The sequence below is a fragment of the Prionailurus bengalensis genome, chromosome D4, assembly GCF_016509475.1.
Source record: "Prionailurus bengalensis isolate Pbe53 chromosome D4, Fcat_Pben_1.1_paternal_pri, whole genome shotgun sequence".
Lineage (NCBI taxonomy): Eukaryota > Metazoa > Chordata > Mammalia > Carnivora > Felidae > Prionailurus > Prionailurus bengalensis.
The window spans coordinates 18,911,837-18,934,609 of NC_057359.1; the positions used below are offsets into that span (position 1 = coordinate 18,911,837).

Consider the following 22,773-nt stretch of genomic DNA (forward strand, 5'->3'; position numbering starts at 1 on the left):
CTTTGCTGTTTTGCTGTCATACTACCATTTGTCCATGTGTGGGCTCCGTTTATATGTCCTGCTTGAGATGCTTTCCTCTGAGATTTGTAGATCTATTTCATACTTGCTGTAAAATTTGCAACTGTTTTCTCTTTAAATACTGCATCTCCTTTGTTTTTCCATTGGTTTCTTCTTGGCCTTTAATCAGTATGTTCTAGACTTCCATATTCTCTCTTCCATATCTCTTTATATATTTTTTTTTCTATTTTCCTTCTATGTATTTCTCTTTGCTGCATTCTAGATAAATTCTAAATGTATAGCTTTAATAACGTTTTACTTTTCCTGTGTCTAAACTGCTATTTAAGTTTTCAGGTTTTTATTTGCATAATTATGTTTCTTTGAGCAGTTCCACTTTTTTTGAAGTCTGCCTGTTCATTCATTAATGAATATCTGTGGGTATTTCTCATGTGCCTTGTGATACATCTGTTCACAGAACCACAAGTCCCTCATTTCACTGGGGGTATGTAGAAACATTAATAATGGTATAATCAATCAGTAAAATATATAGTATGTTTAAAGGTGAAAAGTCTAATCAGGGAAAAGAAAATAAGACAGAGCATAAGACAGGAAGTATTATTAAGAGTTCTAACAAACACAGTGGGCTATAGTTTTATATAAGGTGGTCAAGGGATAGGACTCATTGAGGTCATATTTGAATAGACATGTAGGCAGTGTGGGAGGTAGCAGTTGCCAAGAGCTCGGCTGAGCTGCCGGGTGTTGGAGCAGCTGGAGGACAGCAAGCCAAACTGAGAATGACTGTCAAGCCCTTAGTCACTTCCTCCCATAGTGTAAGCAAGAGGCTAACCTGGAGAAAGTGCCCACTCTCCCCCTTCCACTTTCCGTGTGGAGCAGCATTGGTCAGGGTTCAGGTGGATCAGCACAGACCTTGGGGTCGCGTGGCTGTCAAGGGAGCCTGGAACAAAAGGCTCTTACACTTTTATGGACTTAGAGGATGAGCCATGACAAGGGGGGAAGAGCTAAGAGTAGAAAAGTACTGAACACTGAGAGGAGAGAGAAAGCCTCTGCAGGCTTCCCCCTCTGTCCTTGATAGAGAGGTCTTGGAGGGAGGTCCTCAAAAAGGCCTCTGCCACAGGCCATATAAAGAGGCCTCTGAATAAAGGGAACTTAGGTGGGAATTCCGACACGTGTAAGTGCATGACTGGAGGTGAGGGCTGGGTCCTTGATACTGCTGTATGCTGACTGTGCTCCTACTCAGCCAAGAGGAGGGCAGTGTAGCCCTGCCAGATGAGGCCTTTGTAATTGCCTATGGTGTGACCTGCAAAATTGCACCTAGGTTTTTAGCCAGGAACTGAAATCCTCAGCCGTGTGGGTATCTTGGGAAAGAGCATTAGAGACAGAAGGATCAGCCAGGGAAGATGCCCTAAAGTGGAAGGATTTTTGGCATATTTGAGGAGTAGCAAAAGAGGCCAATATGACTGGAGAGGGGGAAGTAGTGGAGAACAAGGTGTAACAGGAGTGAAGAGCAATCATGGAGAGTTTCTTGAGCCATTCCAAAGGTTTTAGCTTTTGCTCTGAGTGAAATGAAGAGCAGTTAGCAGGTTCCGACCAGTGATCAGTGATTACCAGCTCTTGCCAAATATTTGTTGAATGAATATATGATGTATTTTTGCAGATGTTTCACATGTGCTCATGAAGTCTAAGGTTCTTGATTTGTTGGATGTAGAGCCCTTCTGTCTAGATGCTAAGATGACCAACTCCAGATTTGTTGTCCTTTAGATGTTTTCTAGGTGTAGCTTCTTACGTAGTTTTACTTACAGCAGTTCTGTGTCTTGATTTGTGTGTCTGTTGCAGAAAACATCGTTGGGTCTTAGCTCTTTTAAAAACCTAACTTTTATACCCTCTGTCTTTGTTCAGTTTATGTTTACATTAATTGCAATTACAACTGCCTAACTTGTTATTTTACTTTGTTTCTTTTTTTTAATGTTTATTCATTTTTTGAGAGAGAGAGAGAGGGGGGTGGGGGGCAGAGAGAGAGGGAGACTGAGGATCCGAAGCAGCCTCTACACTGACGGTGGCAAGCCGACGAGGGGCTGGAGCTCACAAACCATGAGATCATGACCTGAGTTGAAGTTGGATGCTCAGTTGACTGAGCTACCCAGGTGCCCCCTTTCAGTTTCTTTTTGTTTTCAATTTCAGCTTTTCTTGAGATAAATTTTTTTTTGTTAGTTTAAATTTTTTACATCATAATTATGGCCTAAAGTGGTCAACCTTAAGATGCATGCTCATGGTTATTACCTATGTTGCTTTGTTAAACTTAACTTAGATCACTGTTTTCCTACTACAAAAGACAAGTGCATTAGCACTTGCTCTAATCTCAAGATTTTGAGCACATAACTCTTTAAAAAGATGTGGTGTTTATTTGTAAACATAAAGCATACATTTTTAAGCCAAGTCTACCAGAAAATAGGCTTGAGGATATTCAGAGTGCATCATTTTTTGTCTTCTCCGTTCCTCATGGGAAATACGCTTCGGTGAAGTATTGCTGCTCTTTTGACTCTCCTATGTAAGTGCCTGCTAGGTTGCAAAAGCCCTGGGTGGTAACATTCTAAGCCTCTTACAGCCTTAATCCTGTCTCATGTCTAGTTCCCTTAATTAACTTTTAGGGTTGAATAAAATGGACTTAACAAGCTAATGCACTTGGCTTTAACATCCCGGTTCGCCTGCTTTGCTGCAAGTCATGTCATGATGATGAGTGTGACACATGAACAGTCTCATTGAAATGTGTGAAGTCATCAGTCTGGTTAGGGCTTATCACAGAAGGACAGGGTTTACAGAATAGTTGAGACAGTGCTGGTTCTCCTTGTCTGTCCTCCAGCTCTTTTGTTTCTGCTCATGTTGTCTGGTCTTCTCTCACGGTACTTTGCCTCTTGTTTGTTTTTAGTTTGGATTCCAGATCACTGATGCCCCTGTTGTTCCTTAAGATTTTGAGCCTATTTCCTAATGTAAACCTCAGATAACCCTTTTACTTTTGTACTCTTATTTGACTTCCAGGACTTTGGATTCATACATGACCTGATTCACCCTTTGTGTGTACTTTGGCTACTGCTTAATTACCAAATGGTGTGCACAACCTGATTATGACTTTTAGGAACTGAATGTACCCTTTGTTTTAAGCCAATCACTTGCTTCTCAGGTCAGCTTACATGCTGACTTTTCAACCCTCCTCCGGATCTCTGGACCACATTGAAGCCCCTTTGCCAACCCTCCACTTACCATACCTCTTCAACTTAGCACCCTTCACTGCTTGTATCCACAGTGCCCAGAGGTGGTGACCCATCTCTAAGTTGGCAGTTGATGGCTGTTTAGCTGAGCAACGCAACAGCCAGAGCATTGTGGAAAGAGATTTAAGTTTATTCTGATAGGTTTATTAAAATGATGAAATCTTTATTATGAAACCTTTTTAAGAAAAATAAATGTTTGTAATATATGTTTTAGTGTATTCCCTTTTGGCCTGAGGATGCTTCTAATGCACTGCTTGTTCAAGTTGAAAGAAATCAAGGCCCTCCCAAAAAGATACATTTTAACAAGCAAGAAAATTGTATTTTATTGCGTCTGGATGATGAGGTGGGTGGTGTGTGTACACATGTGTGTGTGATTAGAGAAGCTATTATATACTTACTAGTAATTTTATTTGCCTGAGTTTTTTTCCCTTTCACCAAAATGAACAAACATTGCTTTTTTGTAAAAGGATAAAGTACTAAAAGGAAACGGAGACATAAAACAATTTCATTGTTAAGCCGGAAGTTAGAGTGCCCAGAATGCTATAATGTACCACATCTGGAATTTGACCCATCTGTACATACTGATGTACTGATGGTTCCTGGTTTCCCACACATGCAGTAGAGAATCCTGAACTGCTTTCTTAATCATCAAAAGTGTATTAAGTTATGACTAGTCTTATTAAACGTTATTGGTTAATATTCTTTGGAAAATGGTCACATAAGAGAATATTTTCTTTTTTCTTTTGGTAGCTTGGAGGTGTTATAGCAGAGGTTAATTTGGCTGAACATTCTACAGTTATTAGATTTTCAGATTATCATGATGGAGCAGCTACATTCCTGTTAATAAATCACACCAAGAGTGACATTGTTCAGTACAACCAAAGGTAAGAAGATTATCACACAGCGACTTTATGATGATTTCTTAACAACATAGCACTGATAATGCCATTACAGCTATGTAAAACAAGGTTCTCATTTTTTAAAAAAAGGTATACTGGCATATAAAGGGGTAAAACTGACATAATATCTATAATTTACTTTTTTTAATTGTGGTGTAATTGACCTATACATGATACTAGTTTCAGGAACACAACATCATGATACAGTATTTGTATATGTACAAATGAGTCTAGCTAACACCCATCACCACATGGAGTTACAAATTCTTTTTCTTCTGATGAGATTTACTTCTTCTGATTTCTTCTCCTGATAAATTTACTCTCTTCTCAACCTTCAAAGGTACAATGCAGTATTACTAACTGTAGTCTCCATGCTGTGCAGTCCATCCCATGACCTGTGTTACCACTGGGAAGTTGGCATCTTTTGACCACCTTCACCTACTTTATCCACACCCTATCCCCACCCCTAACAGCCACCACTCTTTTCTTTTTATCTACACGTTTATATTTTTCTGTTGTTTAATGGTTGTGTTTTTGGCTTTTTAGATCCCTTACGTAAATGAATACAGTATTTGTCTTTCTCTGACTTATTTCACCTAACATCATGCCCTCGAGGTTGTCACAAATGGCAAGATTTCCTCCTTCTTTGTGGATGAATAATAATCTTTTGTATTTATACACCATAGTTTCTCTATCCATCGATGGACACATACATTGTTTTCATGTCTTGGCTATTGTAAATAATGTTGTGGTGACATGGGGATGCCTGTATCTTCTTGAATTAGTGTTTTTATTTCCTTTGGATAAATACCCAGAAGTGGAATAGCTAGATCTTATTATATAGTTACATTTTCAATTTTTTCAGGAACCTTCATACTATTTTCCACAGCGGCTGCACCAATTTACATTCCCACCAGCAGCACAGTAGTGTTCTCTTCTCCACATCAGCAGCAGCACTTAATTTCTTTTCTTGTCTTTTTGATAATAGCCATTCTAATAGGTGTGAGGTGACAGCTCACTGTGGCTTTGATTTGCATTTCTCTGATGATTAGTGGCATAAATTACTTTCAAATGCTTCAAAAAAAGAAAAATGTAAGAACTGAAGCAAATATGGCAAATTTGGTCATTGTAGAATCTGGCGAAGAAATGTCAGGGTTTATCACAAGAACTTGGTTTTTCACATTTTTCTTATTTTTTTTTTTCAACGTTTTTATTTATTTTGGGGACAGAGAGAGACAGAGCATGAACGGGGGAGGGCCAGAGAGAGAGGGAGACACAGAATCGGAAACAGGCTCCAGGCTCTGAGCCATCAGCCCAGAGCCCGACGCGGGGCTCGAACTCACGGACCGCGAGATCGTGACCTGGCTGAAGTCGGACGCTTAACCGACTGCGCCACCCAGGCGCCCCACATTTTTCTTATTTTTAATGAACATAATGTGAATATTGAAATGTCTGATTTTTGCAAACAGTAGATACCTTCTTGCTGACGGGTGTGGGAAGGGACTGCTACATTTCTAAGCTTCTTAAAGACTAGATTTAAATCTTGGTTTTCCAAGACTACTCTTAGTATCATTTGTTTCAATTTGCTGTTTGTTTCTCTTACTGGTCCCAGGCTCTCAAATTCATTTTGTCTGCTTTTTTGTTTTCAGCTGTCACTTGTCAGTGGGCCCATATTTGAGTTCACTTATGCTTTCCTTTCATTGCTTAAATGTATGCTTCTAACCACTGATTAAATCAAATAAGCATTGAGTCTAGAGCCCAAGACTGGACTGGCAAATATCTAGAACTCCTCCTGCCCTATCAGTTCTCTCATTTGTGGAAGAAGTTGAGAGAGAGGAACCCTGTTTTTTTTTTATGATTATCCACATTATTAAAAATATATATATTTGATTGATCAAAGTTGACAAAAAGAAATATAAACAATTTCTCATTTGCCCTCCAATCCGTGTACCCTCAAGTAGCCTTGCCCATACAGTGTTAATAGAATTAAAATCTACAGAGAATGACTTGAGTATCTCCTTTATCCATTCAAGGATGGTGTATGTCTGGTAACATTCTAGATCCATACACAGGAGCAAAGTTAGTAATTCCTTATATGCTGTGAACGATGTAGGGCATCATAGTTTAATTCTCTGACAACTGGTTGAGTCTGGCTGAAGCTGAATAGAGACTTCTCAGGCTTGTCCTGTGGCTTTGCCCTTGCAATTATCTCTATCCAGTTCAGATATAAAGTGTTTAGAAATCTTATCTACTGCACTGTTGCAATTTTAAAAGTAAGTGATCCTATATTGAAATTCTGATAGCTAAAAAAACTGCAGTCTTCATGGAAATTTATGAAATTAATAATCTGCAGTAATGAACACTGGATTTAAATTTAGAATTATTTGAAGTAGTTATTAAATCAAGAACCTCAGACTTTGGTTTAATATTGAATCCAGAGTCCTGTGTGCCAGTGATCCCCAAATCTTTACTCCAACATAGATTTCTCTTTAGCTTCAGGCTGCCACCTTCTCCTAATTATCAAATAACTAATAGTTCTAATAGTCTCATAATTAATAGTAGCACATAATTAATAAATCACATAGTTAAGCTATTTTTTAAAGATCTCCTCTTGTCTAATCTTTCCCTTAATTATCCTAGCTCAGCCTTCCCACATTTCTTATTCAAGTAGATTTTTTTTATCTGCATCTCTGTAGCCTTGTCCCTACTAAACCCTCATTTGCCACCAGAGGTAGGTTTCCAAAAATACTAAATATAATCCTGTCTCTCTTGTTTAAAGTTTTTTAGTGACTTACCATATCTTTTACAGTAAAATTTGTTTCGAGGCTACCTTTCTAAACATTTCTCTTTCCCTATATTTAGGACCAGTTGAAGTCTTTGTTTCCTGAATCCCCTGGGTCCTTTCCATAGGTTTTCACCTTTTTGGTACTCCTTTCTGCCAGAAAAACTCTCACTGCCGGTGATCTCTTCCCTCACTACCTTAATCTGTACACCCAGTTTTTTGTTTGTTTGTTTGTTTTAATTTTTTTTAATGTTTATTTGTTTTTTGAGAGAGAGACAGTTGACAAGCAAGGGAGGGGCAGAGAGAGAGGGAGACACAGAATCTGACATCTAGTCTCCAGGCTCTGAGCTGTCAGCACAGAGCCCCATGTGGGGCTCCAACCCACAAACCAGGAGATCATGACCTGGGCCAAAGTCGGATGCTTAACCAACTGAGGCACCCAAGTGCTTCTCTGCACCCAGTTTTCAATTGTACTGTTACATATGTAGATTAAAGCATTTGTCACATTGCATTGTCTTGTGAGTTTAAAACTGTGTGCCTGTGCATGTGTAGTTAACATTCTGAGGACTGTGGTTACTTTATTTTCTTTGAATTACAATTTCCTATCTAAGGTAAATTTGAGATGAAGTTTTTTGTAAAGAATATTCTTCATTGAGTTAAACAGATTAAAATTTGTATGAATTAAAAGCATTTCTAAATATTTTAAACTAAGTTTATCCTGTTTACATTTACATTTGATTTTTTTTTTCATGGAACAAACAAAAACTATAAGACTTGTCTCCTCTGCTTTTCCTCTCTTGGCTTTGCTGTTTGTTGTTACTACTATGGTTGTTTCCTGCATATAAAAATTATAACGGTCAATTTTTTTAATTCCATAGAAAAATTGTGAAAAGAAAACCATGATCCTGAAATCCCAACACTGTCAACATTTTGATGCATTTCTTTACACACTATTTTACTGTGTATCTGTGTATTTATTATCTGTGTATTTCTGCATCTCTTGTTTTTATTAGCATTGTGAGCATGTAAGTTTGCTTTAAAACACCATTTTTAATGCACAATATTCCATCATTGAGATGCACTATAACTAAATACTCTTTTACTGAGAATTTTGGTTATTGTCTAATTTTATAATTTTTTAATAAAGATCTTTAACCCATTTGTAGTCCTTCTTTTTTAAATTTTTTTTAATGTTTATTTATTTTTGAGACAGAGAGAGACAGAGCATGGACGGGGGAGGGTCAGAGAGAGAGGGAGACACAGAATCTGAAACAGGCTCCAGGCTCTGAGCTGTCAGCACAGAGCCCGACGCGGGGCTCAAACCCACGGACCGTGAGATCATGACCTGAGCCGAAATCGGCTGCTTAACTGAGCCACCCAGGCGCCCCTAGTCCTTCTAATAACTAAATTAAGATTCCTTGCTATTTTTTTGTTATATGGATTATTTTCTTCTCGTGATGATTTGGAAAATACATGTTTTGTTTTGTTTTTCTCTTGAAGATTTCAGTGCATTTTAAATTTTGAGAGTGAAACAATATCTTCTAATTTATCCATCAAAATATGGAATACTTTTGTATTTTCAGCTTCTCTTTCCAAATTCCCAGTTTCTTCTGCATATAATTTGGAATTTTTGACTGAAATTAATATGAAATGATTAGTTTTTTAAAAATGTGTTTATTCAGGGCTTTTTTGGGGCATTTGACAAGTTTATTTGACTGGTTGCTTAATATTTTTACATCCCAAGTCTTTTTTTTAAGTTTTATTTATTTAAGTATATGTATCCAATGTGGGGCTCAAACTCATGACCCTGAGACGAAGAGCCAGACAGACGCTTTTCCAAATGAGCCGGTCAGGTGCTCCTACATCTCAATTCCCAGATTTTATTTTGAGCCATCCCTGGCTTGGTTGGAAAAAGTCTTAGAGTTAGTTTTTCAGAAAAGGTTTGTGGATAATAATGTTATGCTCTTGCTTGTTCGAGAATGCCTTATTCTTGAAAATTAATGACAATTTGACATGAAATTTTAAGTCCTAACCTCTTGTCTCAAAATTGTATAGACACTGCTTCATTGTTTTCTGGCATTTACCATTAGAGAAAAATGTGAGACCAGTCTTATTTTTATTCCTTTCTGAGTAACTGTGATTTTCCTCCATGTTTGTGCGCAGGTTTCCCTCTATTTTCTTAAAAATTCAACATTTTACAAAGATGTGTGGGATGATACTCTGTTTTAATTAATTTTGTGCAATGCCCAGTCACGTAACCTGCAGAATCAGCTCCTTCTTCAGCTCAGAAAAGTTATATTATGTTATTTCTTTGGTTTGTAACTTTTCCAGTTTTTTTTTTCTTTCTGGGAATCATTTTGTGAGCTGATTGAATTTCTTAGAATTACGTGCCATGTCATAAGATTTTTTAAAAAATAATTCAGCTGTCTTGTTTTTGCCAGAATATGACCAGTACTTAGGGGAGAGGTACCAATTAAATTCTCTCAGATTTAGTATAGGTAATAGTTGGAATAATTTTCTCCAACAGTTCATTTGTGTTAAAACAAAAGTTCACAAAGAAGGTTCAAAAACGTGAAAATCTTTATTTTCTAAGTGAGACAAATCTTTTCCTGGAATATTCTCATTATTTTCTTAGAAAACTTCTTTTTCATTGTATAAGGAAAAAATTTCAATCTACTGTTAATCAGAACTATCACAAATCTCACTGGAGTTAGAATTATTTTGGGTTCTTTATATATTCATATATTTGCACTTAATGCATATTTTTACTATTTTTGGCAGTTCTCTCAGTGAAATAGAAGATTCCCTCCCTCCTGGAAAAGCAGTATTTTATACATGGGCTGATCCAGTGGGCTCTAGAAGGCTGACGTGGATATGTGGAAAAAGCCACGGTGTAGTAACACAAAAGGATGTACGTATTGGGTTGAGTATTATGGTGTTCTCAGCAACCTTCTTTTTTGTTTTTTTGTTTGTTTTTAATTTTTTTAAAGGTATTCTCTGTCAGCCTTGCTAGTTTTAAGGACTGTTTTGTGTCTGTACTTCTAAACAAACTGGGGCACCTGGGTGGCGCAGTCGGTTAAGCGTCCGACTTCAGCCAGGTCACGATCTCTCGGTCTGTGAGTTCGAGCCCTGCGTTGGGCTCTGGGCTGATGGCTCAGAGCCTGGAGCCTGTTTCCGATTCTGTGTCTCCCTCTCTCTCTGCCCCTCCCCCGTTCATGCTCTCTCTCTGTCCCAAAAATAAATAAACGTTGAAAAAAAAAAAAAAAACAAACTGCGAAAGATTTTAAAAGCAGCATTCAAACTTTAATGAAAAATGTTGAAGATCGGAAGGGGTCCTATTTTGTCTACATCATTATTCACCGCTGGTATGTTATAAAAGGTAAACTGGGGTTTGGTCGGTGCTTTCAGCATTCGCCTCATGAACAGATACATTATCTGTAATGACAGTCATTTTAGGTCAGTGTGGCTTCTGTGAGCATCATTTAGGGAGGGATCCATGGAAGAATTTGTTTTTGAGTGTTTTTTTTTTTTTTTATAATGGTAACGTTATGTGTAAACATTTCCCAGTAACATTTTAAATGACTTTCAGAAATTTTTATTAAAATTTTATTACTCTTTCAAAATTCATCTTAATTTGACACCTACTCCAATGTCTTTTTTCTTAGCACTGATTATTATTTCTTATCGATGGGCCAGAGGTTATCTCACTCTCATTTTAGAGGGAAAACTGAATCATTAATCGTTTATTATAGGCTTGGTTTTGCTTAATAGTCTGTATCAAATTAAGGCAGTTGCCTTCTATTCTTAGTTTATAAAAATATGTGAGTGTATGTATGAAGGAATGAGTATTGAAATTTTTTTAAAGGTTATCCATTTATTTTGAGAGAGCCCCCCCACACACACACACACAACACACACACACACACACACACACACACACACACACACACACACACACACACTCTGACAAATGGGGGAGGGGCAGAGAGAAGGAGAGACAGAATCCCAAGCTGTCTCCACACCAAAAGTGCAGAGCCCAATGCAGGGCTCGAACTCATGAACTGTTGAGTCATGACCTGAGCCGAGATCAAGAGTTGGATGCTCAACCAACTGAGCACCCATGAGTATTGAATTTTTATCAGTTGTTATGCTTTTAATTTTTTTCTTTAAAGAGATAACTGGACTTAATCATATTGGGGGGGGGATGAATTATGTGGTTATTTTTTTAAATATTAGACTAACCTTGCGTTTCTGGAATTGGCTTGCTAATGTTTTAATGTTTTACTTCTGCCTGTATTCACAAGAGAGTACTGTCTGTACTAGATTTTGATGTTAAAGTTTGCAGACATCTAAAACATGTTTGGAAGCGCATGTTTCTCAATGAATGTATGTAAGATGCGTATGCTTTGTTCCTTGAATGTTGGCTAGAATGTTGGCTAGAATGAAGCCAAGCCATCTCTGCCTGAAGTTGTTTTTGTAGGAAGGTTTTAAATTATGAATTCTCTTTTGTTACTGTATATAGGACAATCCAGTTTTCTACTTCTGCTTCTGTCATTTTAGTTAGAGGTTTTCTAAGAATGTGTTTTATTTCATCTGATTTTCTGATCTATTGATTACAATATTTTTATAACACCCATTTTTTATCTTTTTTTTACAGTGATTCTTTTTAATTCTTGGTATAGATTATTTGTGCTTTAATTCCTTTTTCCTCAATAAGTTTTACTTAGGATTTATCAATTTTATTCTTATGTTTTTTTTAATCAGAAAACCATTGTTTTGCTCTTTTGATGATCTCTGTTGCACATTTTTGTTCATTTTCACCAATTTCTTCTCTGATCTATATTATATTCTTTCATCTTTCTTTGGTTTTAATTTGATAAATTTCTTTTAAATTCTTGGGATAGATAGCCATTAGTCTGCTCGTGCTGCCTTAACAAGGTACCTTAGACTGGGGGACTTAAACAACAGACATGTATTTCCCACAGTTCAGGAGGCTTGAGGCCCGAGATCACACTGCCAATGTGGTGAGGTTCTGGTGAAGCTGGTGAGGACTCTTCTTGGCTTGCGGATGACGACTTTCTCACTGTGTCCCAACATAGTGGAGGAGAGAATGAGTGAGCTCTCTGGTGTCTCTTATAGGGATACTAATCCTGTTGGATCAGAACCCTAACCCCTCCTTTATGATGTCATTTAACTTTACCTCCAAAAGGTCCTGTATCCAATAGAGTCAGTTTGGAGGTTAGGACTTCCAATATCATGAATTTGGGGGCGGGAGGGGACACAGTTGAGTTCATAGCAGACCCCTAGATCATTGTTTTTCAGATTTTCCTGCTTTTTTTTTGTTTTTTAAGAGAGAGCATGAGCTGGGGAGAGGTGCAGAAGGAGAGAGAGAAAGAGAAGGAGAGAATCTTAAGCACACTGAGCATGGATCCCCAAACAAATCTGGATCCCACAACATTGGGATCATGACCTGATCTGAAATCGAAGTGGGACATTGAATTGACTGAGGCACCCAGCCACCCCCCCGCCCCAGATTTTCTTCACTTCTTATATGAAGTCACTTAAAATCCCAGATTTGCCTCCAAAAACAGCATTAGTTTTATTGCACAAATTTTTAGGTATTTTATATTTCCTGTCCTTTAGTTCAAAATTTCCTAAATTTCATTTATATATATTTAATATTTTGCTTCAAAAATATATTTTATATTTTGGTTTCATGGTTACTTAGGTCATTGCTTGATTTTTAAAAATATGGGAACTTGCTAATAATGTCTGTTGATTTCTAACTTAATTCCACTGTGATTTGAGAACACACTCTGATTCAGTCCTCTGAAATTTATTGAGATGGATTTTGAAGACTAGCATGTAGTCAGTTTTTGTGACTATTTCATGTATATTTGAAAAGAATATGTATCCTGTGGTTGGTTACAGTGTTCTGTATAAGTCATTTTGTTCAAGTCTATTAATTTCTAAATCTTCTAGCTCATTAGTTTGTGTGTGTGTGTTTGCTTGTACATTACTGTGGAGTTGTATTCAAAATCTTCCATGGATATATACATTTATCTTCTTGTTTTGTTAAATATGGCTGTTATATTTTGAAAGTATGTGATTAGGTTGATACAGATTTAGAATTGTTCTATTTTCCTGGTAGATTGATCATTTTAGTATTTAGTCATGCATCATTAGTATATAATATTGCAATGCCTACCATTCTATCTTTGTTAGGTTTAAACATTTAAACTTAACAAAACTATCATAGGCCACAGTTTGCAACTCCCCACCTACTCTGAAGGATTCAGACCAGGAGACCCAGTGTGCCAGCTGGGAGCATCAGACATTTTCCACATCAGTTTAGGAAACATTCTCTTTGGTTGGCTCAAATGACCATTTTGTTGTAATAGAACAAGGCTCACTTGGGTATGTTATGAGCCACTTTTGACTTATAAATGCTACTCCACAATAGCGGGTATCTCTTGTAACAGACCATGAGCATAGCTTACAGGTGTTCTGCAAGGAACATATAGTTCTCATCATACTAAAAGAAACCTATAGCTTCCTATGATGTCACAACATGCGTTCTTGACTTTCTAAAACCTGCTGTAAAATAATACTTGCACCAGTTTCCCAATAACATGAGGACTTTAAAACTCTTACTTCAAGGGTGCCTGGGTGGCTCACTTGGTTAAGCGTCAGACTCTTGATCTCAGCTCAGGTCATGATCTCACAGTTCCTGAGACTCGAGCCCCGCATCAACCTCTGCACTAAGCATGGAGCCTGCTTGGAATTCTGTCTCTCCCTCTCTCTGCCCCTCCCCTCCTCACTTGCATGCACACATTCTCTGTCTCTCTCTATCTCTCTCTAACTCAATCACTTTAAAAAAACACAAAAACAAAAACCTCTTACTCCATTTACCTCCTATCGTCTTACAGATTACTCTTACGTGTTTTATTTCTAAATATGTGTTAAATACTGTAAGATGTATTATTAATTGCTTTTTGCAATTAATAGTCCATTTATTTATTAATTAAATATTTACTATCATTTGGGGAGAGTGCAAGCAGGGGAGGGGGAGAGAGAGGGACAAAAGATCTGAAGCAGGCTCTGTGCTGACAGGCTGACAGCGGTGAGCCCGATTTGGGACTTGAACTCCTGAACCACAACATCATGACTTGAGCCAAAGTTGGACACTCCACTGACTGAGCCACCCAGGTGCCCCGTCCAGTTATTTGTTTATTTATTTAAGTTTATTTTGAGAGAGATCAAGGGAAAGAGCATGAGCAGGGGTGGGGCAGAGATAGAAAATCCCAAGCAGGCTTTGTGCCATCAATGCACAAACCATGAGATCATGACCTGAGCCGAGTTAAGGAGTTGGATGTTTAACCAACTGAGCCACCCAGGCTTCTTCTCCCCCACTCCTTTTTTTAAAGTTTATTTATTAACAATCCATTTAAATTAACTCATGTTTTCCTTTTTTTGATTTTTCATTCCAACCCATATCTCCATGTTTCCATTTGTGTTCATTTTTCTTCTTTTGAGTATTTTTCTAATGCAGGTCAACAGCTGACACATTCTCTTTCAGTTTCATTTGTCTGGAAATGTCTTTATTTTGGCCCTCCCCCCCCCTTTTTTTTTGGTGGGATATTTTTGCTGGATGTCAGATTTCAAGGTTGGCCTTTCTGTTTTTTCTTCACCTAAGGACTCCAGTATTATGTAAATGTTAGACCTTTTTACCATCTCCCTTGTGATTTTCATGTTACATTGTGTATTGCTTCATCCTTTTGTCTCTGACCTTCAGTATGGATATTTTTTCCAACCTATCTTTGTACTTCTCTTGCGATGTCTAGACTCTTGAAGTCATCCATTGAGTTAATTTTATTCATTGAAATGATCAGTTCTAGGATTTTTGCTGTGGAAGTTTTTTATTTCAAAATTCTCTATCTCGTTACATAATTCCTTGATTATGTTAATCATAACTACTTGAAAGCCTATCTGGTTGATCTCTTGTGGATGCTTTTAAATTTTCTCCTTTTTTCTTAGTTTTCACTCCTATCTATTCTTTATGCATGTTTAATTTTGTCTGTGTGCTGGACGTAGACAATTTAAGGCTCTGTACAGTGTTAGCTTTTTCTTGAAAAGCTACGGTTTTGCCTTTGTCAGGCGGCTAGTCAAGGGGGAGATTACCATACTCTAAGTGGGGGTTGAAGTGATTTGCATCTAGTCTTCAGTCCTTGAAAGGACTGGTTTACTTTGAGTTTCCCCTGCTGCCTAGAATATAGCCCCTGGGGCCTCAACTAAAAGCCTAAGCTGTTGACCCCCTTTTTTTTCTTTTCTTTTTTTTTTGTTTTTGGTGTGTCTGTACTCCAGTTTTAGTCTCTGCATTTCTATGAGGCTTCACAGTATTTTTCTGATTTTAACTTCTCAGTGTCTGCTGCTACTTTTAGAAATGGCAGTTGACTTTTTAAGAAAGCAAGTCCAAATATAAAATTCATTTTGATTACCTTTCCTTCTCTTGCAGGTCTTAATTCTCACTCCCTTGGTAGCTTTTATGTCTTTTCAGACATGTTTTCCTTTTTATATTTTGTCTGGCAAAAAGCCCTTGTTCTTAGCAAGAGGGTTGGGCCAAGACCACCTGCTCATCAATTTCTAAGGCAGTAAGTTATAGTAATTTTTCAAAATTAAACTTGTTAGTGTATGGGAATGTCATGGCATTTTGTGTATTGATTTTTGTATCCCGAAAACTCACTAAATTATTAATATTGATTACTTGTTTTTTATTTTTCTATATGGACAGTCATACACAAATAACAAGGATTTTGTTTTTCCTTTTTTAATCTTTTCATTTTTAATTTCTTTTTGCCTTACTGGACTGGCCAGGATCTTTGTATACTATTGAAGTGGTGTTTGCACATATTTTTGCCTTCTGTCTTACCTTAAATTACATGCCTTCAACATTTCACCTTTAAATATAATCTTTACCAAAATTTGGTATTTCCTTTTTTGGAGGACAGTTTGATAAGAGGTTTAAAAAGAACTTCTCAGGGCACCTCGGTGGTTCAGTTGGTTAAGTGTCTGACTTTGGCTCAGATCATGATCTCACAGTTCATAAATTCAAACTCTGCATCAGGCTCTCTGTTGTCAGCTCACACCCTGCTTTGGATCCTCTGTCCCCTTCTGTCTCTGTCCTTCCCCTGCTTGCTCATGTGCATGCTTTCTCTTTCTCAAAAATAAAAATGAACATGAAAAAAAAATTCTCATCTACTCTTTGTTTACTAAAGGTTTTTATGATTGGATTTTGAATTTTATAAAATGCTTTCTTCCAAATAGGTGCTATTTTATTTGCATAACATTTTCTTCTTGCTTTAGACATCCATCTTGAATCACTTTTTGTCAGTATTTCATTCCTCCTGTAGAATGTCCTTGAGTGAGTACTTGTTGATGGTAAAATGTAGTAGTTACTGTCTCTAGGCATTTTTATTTTGTGCTCTTATGTTCACTGAAGGATATTTTTGCTGAGTAAGGAGTTCTGGGTTGAGTGTTATTTTCTCTTAGCATATTAATACATTTTTCCATTATCTTATGTGTTTCTATTGTGTCCAGCGTAGGTTTGGTTTTGTTTTGTTTTGCCTTGTTTTTTGTTTAATGTATTTGAGAGGTCTGCCTATAATTGACCTAATTTTAATTTTTTTATTCCTGGGTATTAGAATTTATTCAGGAAACAATACTGTATTTTTATATAAATAATCTCATTTGACCTTTTAGCACTTTTGCATATTTATATCATAGTGATAGCTAAAGTTTATAAAGATATATCTGAAACCCACTACAGAAAATTTGGAAATGTGGACTTCAGAATTATTTGGAAATAAATTAGTTTTCTTATTTCTCAATGTAGTTTTAATGCTGTATGTTTTATTTTAGAAAGTATTATAAGTAGATGGACTCTTCCTGAGTATTGACTTCATGGTAACTCCAGTTTTTACTATCAGTGCATTATAACATGAATGTGTACATACTCTGTGTTCTGCCCCCCCTCCATCTGTGGGGATTACATTCCAAGACCCCCAGTGGGTGCTTGATACCACTGCTCATACCAAACCCTGTATAAACCATGCTTTTTCCTAGGCATACATGCCTATGACAAAATTTAATTTACAAATTAAGCACAGTAAGAGATTAACAACAAAAACTAGTAAAATGAAACCATTATTTACTGTAATAAAAGTCATATGAATGTGGTCCCTCTCTCTCTCAAAATATCTTGTGCTCCACTTCTTATGATGATGTGAGATGATAAAATACATACATGATACAATGAAATGGAAGATGTAGGCAGTGTAACATAGTATTAGATTACTGCTATTGACCTTCTGACCATATGTCAGAAGGAGAATCATCTGCTTCTAATACACGGTTGACCACTGGTAACTGAAACTGTGGAAAGCAAAGCCACAGAGGAGGGGGACTACTGTATATTAAAATCTCCTGTTAATCAGAATATTCACTAGAATACTGACTAGAAATTCATGGCGCACTGTTAATTATTAGAATTTGCTGTATTCATCTTGTCACTGAACCTCAAGACCCTGATAACAACACAGTGCTTATGTATAAGGGCCTCCTGCAGAATTAACCCTGTGATGAATATCTCTGCTTTGTAGAGCATGCAACTGAAGTCTCAGGCATTTTTTATCCTATTTCATTCAGCTCTGTAAGGAAATACAAATTTCTGACTGAACAACTTTTTAACGTATAACACATTGATTAATCTTAAAGCAGAGAAAATAATACTTTTTGTTATTGATAGCCTGTAAGGAAGACTATTTAGTTAGATTTTATTAAGATGTTCAAAGAATAGTTGATCTATCTTCTTGATTAATAACTTCATGATAATAATGACAGGAGCTAACATCAAATGATTTTAATTATGTAAATTTCCAAATGTTACACAATATTAATTCATTTAGTTTATTCAGTTCTTTGAAAGAGCTGCTGTCACCATTCTCATTTTTCAGTTGTAGAATCTAGATTTCCTGTTTGTTAAGAGCAAACTCTAATTTTTTATTTTTTGGTTGTTTTGTTTCAGGATATGATGACACCTATAAATTTGGGGAAAAAGACCATTTATTTAGTTTCATTCTTTGAAGGCTTACAGCGCATTATTTTATTCACTGAAGATCCAAGGGTATTTAAAGCAACATATGAAAGTGAGAAAGCAGAGTTAGCGGAGCAAGAAATTGTGTTGGCCTTACAAGATGTTGGAATTTCCCTCGTCAACAATTACACAAAGCAAGAAGTAGCCTATATTGGCATTACAAGGTTAGATGCATTAAAATTTGGGTAAAATTAAATGATTAGTTCTTAATAAGAATGGTGACTGTAAAATCTAAAATAATGTAAAGCTTTGTAAACATGCTTTTGAGATTATTTTTTTTACCTTTTGAGATAAAGATATATCAGAAATCACTTTTATAAATCCTGTATTATGTTGATGATTCTCTCACCTTTCCAAAAAGTTATATTTATTCAGCTTATCAAAGGTATACCTTATGTAACATGTCATAAGGAAGAATTTAATTTTCCATTACCACCCACCACAGTGTAAGATACAGGATAGATCCTCCATAAATAGTTGTTGGAGGAATAAAGCCAATCACTTTTTTTTTTTTTTTTTTTTTAATTTTATTTTTGGGACAGAGAGAGACAGAGCATGAACGGGGGAGGGGCAGAGAGAGAGGGAGACACAGAATCGGAAGCAGGCTCCAGGCTCTGAGCCATCAGCCCAGAGCCTGACGCGGGGCTCGAACTCACGGACCGCGAGATCGTGACCAGGCTGAAGTCGGACGCTTAACCGACTGCGCCACCCAGGCGCCCCAAGCCAATCACTTTTTAATTTGACCTTGACACTTTAAGATATAATACAGTGATACTGAATTTATCATTTCCCCTGTAAGTCATTTTAGAGTAAAACTTATTCTTTCCTTTATTCCTTTAATATTCCTGTTCATAAGTACCTCAAGTAAAATTAATCTGTATATATTAGTGCCTGATTTTGAGAGCATTTCTAGATTTCCAGCAGGAAAGTGTAGTTTTGACCTTGACTTAAACTCTCAAATAAACATATACATTAAAGGTAATTGGTACAGATTTAAATTTGTTTTTCTATATAAATTCATCTAGAAATGCCCTTGATTTTTCAATGAATGGAATCCATGCCATTTAAAAAGGAATATTAAAAACTATTTTCTTAAGAATTTTTATTCCCCCAAAATGTGTTTATTTGTTAAGTGCTATGCTACATTGTGTGAATGCAAAGGGGGATAATACATGATTCCTACCATTCTGTTTAAGTGAATACAAATTTTAGAGGGAAATGATAGAATTATTAATTAACTTACATACTTAAACAGGGTGAAGTAACTTTAGAATGTTTCTATTCTGTACACAGGTCTCTCAGCAATTTTTCAGTAAATTACTTGTTCCCTGCTCTCTTAGATTACTGTTTCACACTTTGTCTTGTTTTAAAACCCCATTCTCTCTCTCATCTTGCTGCTTTGTATCCCATTTCACTGAGAAAATTAATGAAAAGGAAACTTCCAGCGACCTACCCCTCCAAAAATCACAGCTTCCTACCCATGAGCATTTCTTACCCATGTCCTATACCAACATCTTCTCCACAGTAATTACACTAATACATGTGCTACTATTAAAAAATTTTTCAACTTTGCACTCTTTTCCGTTTCTTTTTGCCTTCTTGAGGCATTGATCCAGCATTTCTCTTCTTTCTCCTATGTAATAATTTTTGTGTCTCTGTTGGATTATTCCCATCAGTATTAGTTACTTCAAAATAAAAAATTCTCTTGAGCCTACTTTCCCTGCTACCTACTGTGCATTTCTTGCTTTCCATTTATAGCCAAACTTGTCAAAAGTGTCATCTGGTAAAAAAAAAAAAAAAGTGTAATATACTCATTATTTCCTAATTCGTTTTTTTACCCATTTTTTTAACCACTGCCAACAGGATTTTACTTTCAACACACCATGAAACTGATCTTGTCAAGATCACCAGAGACCTATGTATTGCCAGGTCCAGTGTAATTCCCAGTCCTCATGTTGCTTAAGTTTGTAACACAGAGATCCCTTTTCTCTCTCTCTCTCTCTCTCTCTCTCTCTCTCTCTCTCTCTCTCTCTCTCTCTCTCATTAATGTGGTTTAAAAACTTTTTTTTTCATTTATTTATTTTGAGAGAGAGGGAGGGAATGCAAATGGGGGAGGGGCAGAGAGAGAGAATCCCAAGCAGTCTCTGCGCTGTCAGCCTGGAGTCTGACATGGGGCTCCATCTCATGAATTGTGAGATCATGACATGAGCCGGAATCAAGACTCAGTCGCTTAACGGACTGAGCACCCAGGCGCCCCAAATGTGGTTTTATTAAAGCACAGAAAGGACTGCCACACAGATCCCTTCTTGATAGTTTTCTTTGACTTGACTTCCAGGATACCTTCCCATCCTTGTTTTTCTTTCTTTGCCAGAATTCTCCATCTCATGTGTTGATTCCTTGTTTTCTCAACTGCTTAATATTGGGTGCCTTGAAGCTCTCAGACATGAGTCCTTTTCTCTGTTTCAAATACCACATATATGCCAAAAATTTGAGCAATATGTATATCTTTAACCAGACATTTGTCCTGAACTCCACGCTTGTATATCCACTGCCGACACAAAATAGCTACTCTTACATCTAAGAGACTTCTTTAAACTTCATATGTGTAAAACCTAACTCCTAATGTCCTTTTACGAAAACCTCCTTCCCCATTGGAATCAATGACTACCTCCCTCTAGTTGCTCAGGTCAAAAGCTGCAGGATCATCTTTGATTCTTCTCTGTATATACCCCATACCTATGTAATAATACAATAATTACAAGTTCTGTGCTGACTCTACCTTCAAAATAGACACAGAGTCCGTCAGACTGGTCAAGTTTTTACTGCCTCACTGTTCCACCCTAGGTAGAGCCATCACCATTTTTCTCCTGGTTTATTCCATTAAACTCCTAACAAGTTTCCAGCTTCTAACCTTTACTCCTATCCTTTCCCCCTCTGTCCCAACACACATTGTATTCTTTACAAAGTTTAAGTCAGATGATGTGGCTGATCTCATAATCTTTCAATTCTTTCCTAATTTCAGAATAAAACTCAAAGTTTTTACAGTGTCTTACAAGGCTTTACATTCAAAGTCTATAATCTGTAAGGCTTTATATTACGTGGCTTCCCACCATCTGTCTTATTTCATCTTCCACTCTTAATGGTCCCTCTCCCTGAAATGCTCTACTCTGTTGTCTGCTGGATAATTCCCTTACCTCCTGTAAGGTTGCTGAAGTCTCATCTTCTCAGTGACACGCCCCAGTGACCATGCTGTTTTACTACTGGCATATCCCAGTACTCCACATCCATCTCACCCTGTCTACTTACTCTTTTTTCAAAAGCATTTCACCTCTTACTAGTTGAAATATTCTAACTTATTATATTTACTATTGTCTGTCACTCAGTTACGATAAAGCTCCAGTATGCAAAGATGTTTACTGATAATATCCCTACCACCTAGAATAGTGTCTTAGTAAAAGTCTAAGTAGTAATAGAATGAATTTGTATTTTTAAACTTGTAGTGTGTTTGCATATAACTGAGGATATTGTAAAATTTTACTGAAAGTTTTGGAACTCATGTAATAAACCAGCTACAATGGAAATGTTTATAAATGAGTACCATGATTTTTGCTTTCATATAAGTTCTGATGTGGTTTGGGAGACAAAGCCCAAGAAGAAGGCAAGATGGAAGCCAATGAGTATAAAGCACACTGAGAAGTTAGAAAAAGAATTTAAGGAATATACTGAATCTTCACCTTCAGAAGATAAGGTTATTGAGTTGGACACTAACATTCCGGTAATATTTTTAAGTAATGATGTGCGGTTTTAATTTGTACCTGTTGTAAATAGATGAATCACTTTTGATCTTTTTTAAGTTGATTTATTTATTTTGAGAGAGAATGCGGGAGGGGCAGGGAGAGAACTCACAAATTGACTGTGAGATCATGACCTGAGCCAAAACCAAGAGTTGGACTCCTAACCGACTGAACCACCCTGGCACCCCTCACTAGTGAATTTTTAAGGAAAGTCTGGTTTCCTTACAAAACAATTATACCATATATACTTTATATAAAATGCTTTAAAGGGAAAGTTGTCTATATTAGCAACTCATACTTTTAAGAAGCGAATATGTTATTTTAGTTACTTGTTAAATTTTTTTTATCATTTTTTAGTAAATTTATATAAAAAGTGATACAATAAAAAGTGAATATTTTTTGTGAATTGTATTTAAAGATCCAACCTAAACCTAATCAAATTGCAAATGTCTAATCTAATCAACTATGTAGCCTATTACTTCAGTTAATATTATCTTAAAGTTTTTGGTACAAATTTCGGATTTTAATCAGTTTATGAATTCAGAGAAATTGTATTTTGGGGGGGGCATGTTTTTCAGGTTCGCTTCACACCTAGTGGCACTAACATGAAAATTCTGCAACCACATGTAATAGCCATACGAAGAAATTATCTTCCAGCATTAAAAGTAGAATATAGCACATCTGCACATCAGTCATCATTTAGAATTCAAATTTACAGAATACAGGTGAGTCTGAAAAGATACTCAAATTGTGTTCATAAGGAACATAGCAATAAACCAAATGTGTTCCCATGGTCACTCTAGTACTTTGATTTCAGTGTTGAACTAGACTGCTGATTCCTTCTACTTATTAAATCCTGTTATTC

General features: G+C 36.6%; 1 protein-coding gene across 3 annotated transcripts in view; it reads left to right on the plus strand.

The window, feature by feature from the left end:
- The window catches only part of VPS13A (vacuolar protein sorting 13 homolog A), a 264,231-nt gene that overhangs the window by 191,085 nt on the left and 50,373 nt on the right, over nucleotides 1–22,773 (plus strand). For all 3 annotated transcript variants that reach the window (XM_043565725.1, XM_043565727.1, XM_043565726.1), the window contains exons 51-56: nucleotides 3,496–3,624; nucleotides 4,032–4,165; nucleotides 9,744–9,873; nucleotides 18,046–18,278; nucleotides 21,736–21,889; nucleotides 22,487–22,633. In XM_043565725.1, the coding sequence (XP_043421660.1) occupies nucleotides 3,496–3,624; nucleotides 4,032–4,165; nucleotides 9,744–9,873; nucleotides 18,046–18,278; nucleotides 21,736–21,889; nucleotides 22,487–22,633 (927 nt within the window). The remainder of the gene's footprint in view (nucleotides 1–3,495; nucleotides 3,625–4,031; nucleotides 4,166–9,743; nucleotides 9,874–18,045; nucleotides 18,279–21,735; nucleotides 21,890–22,486; nucleotides 22,634–22,773) is intronic.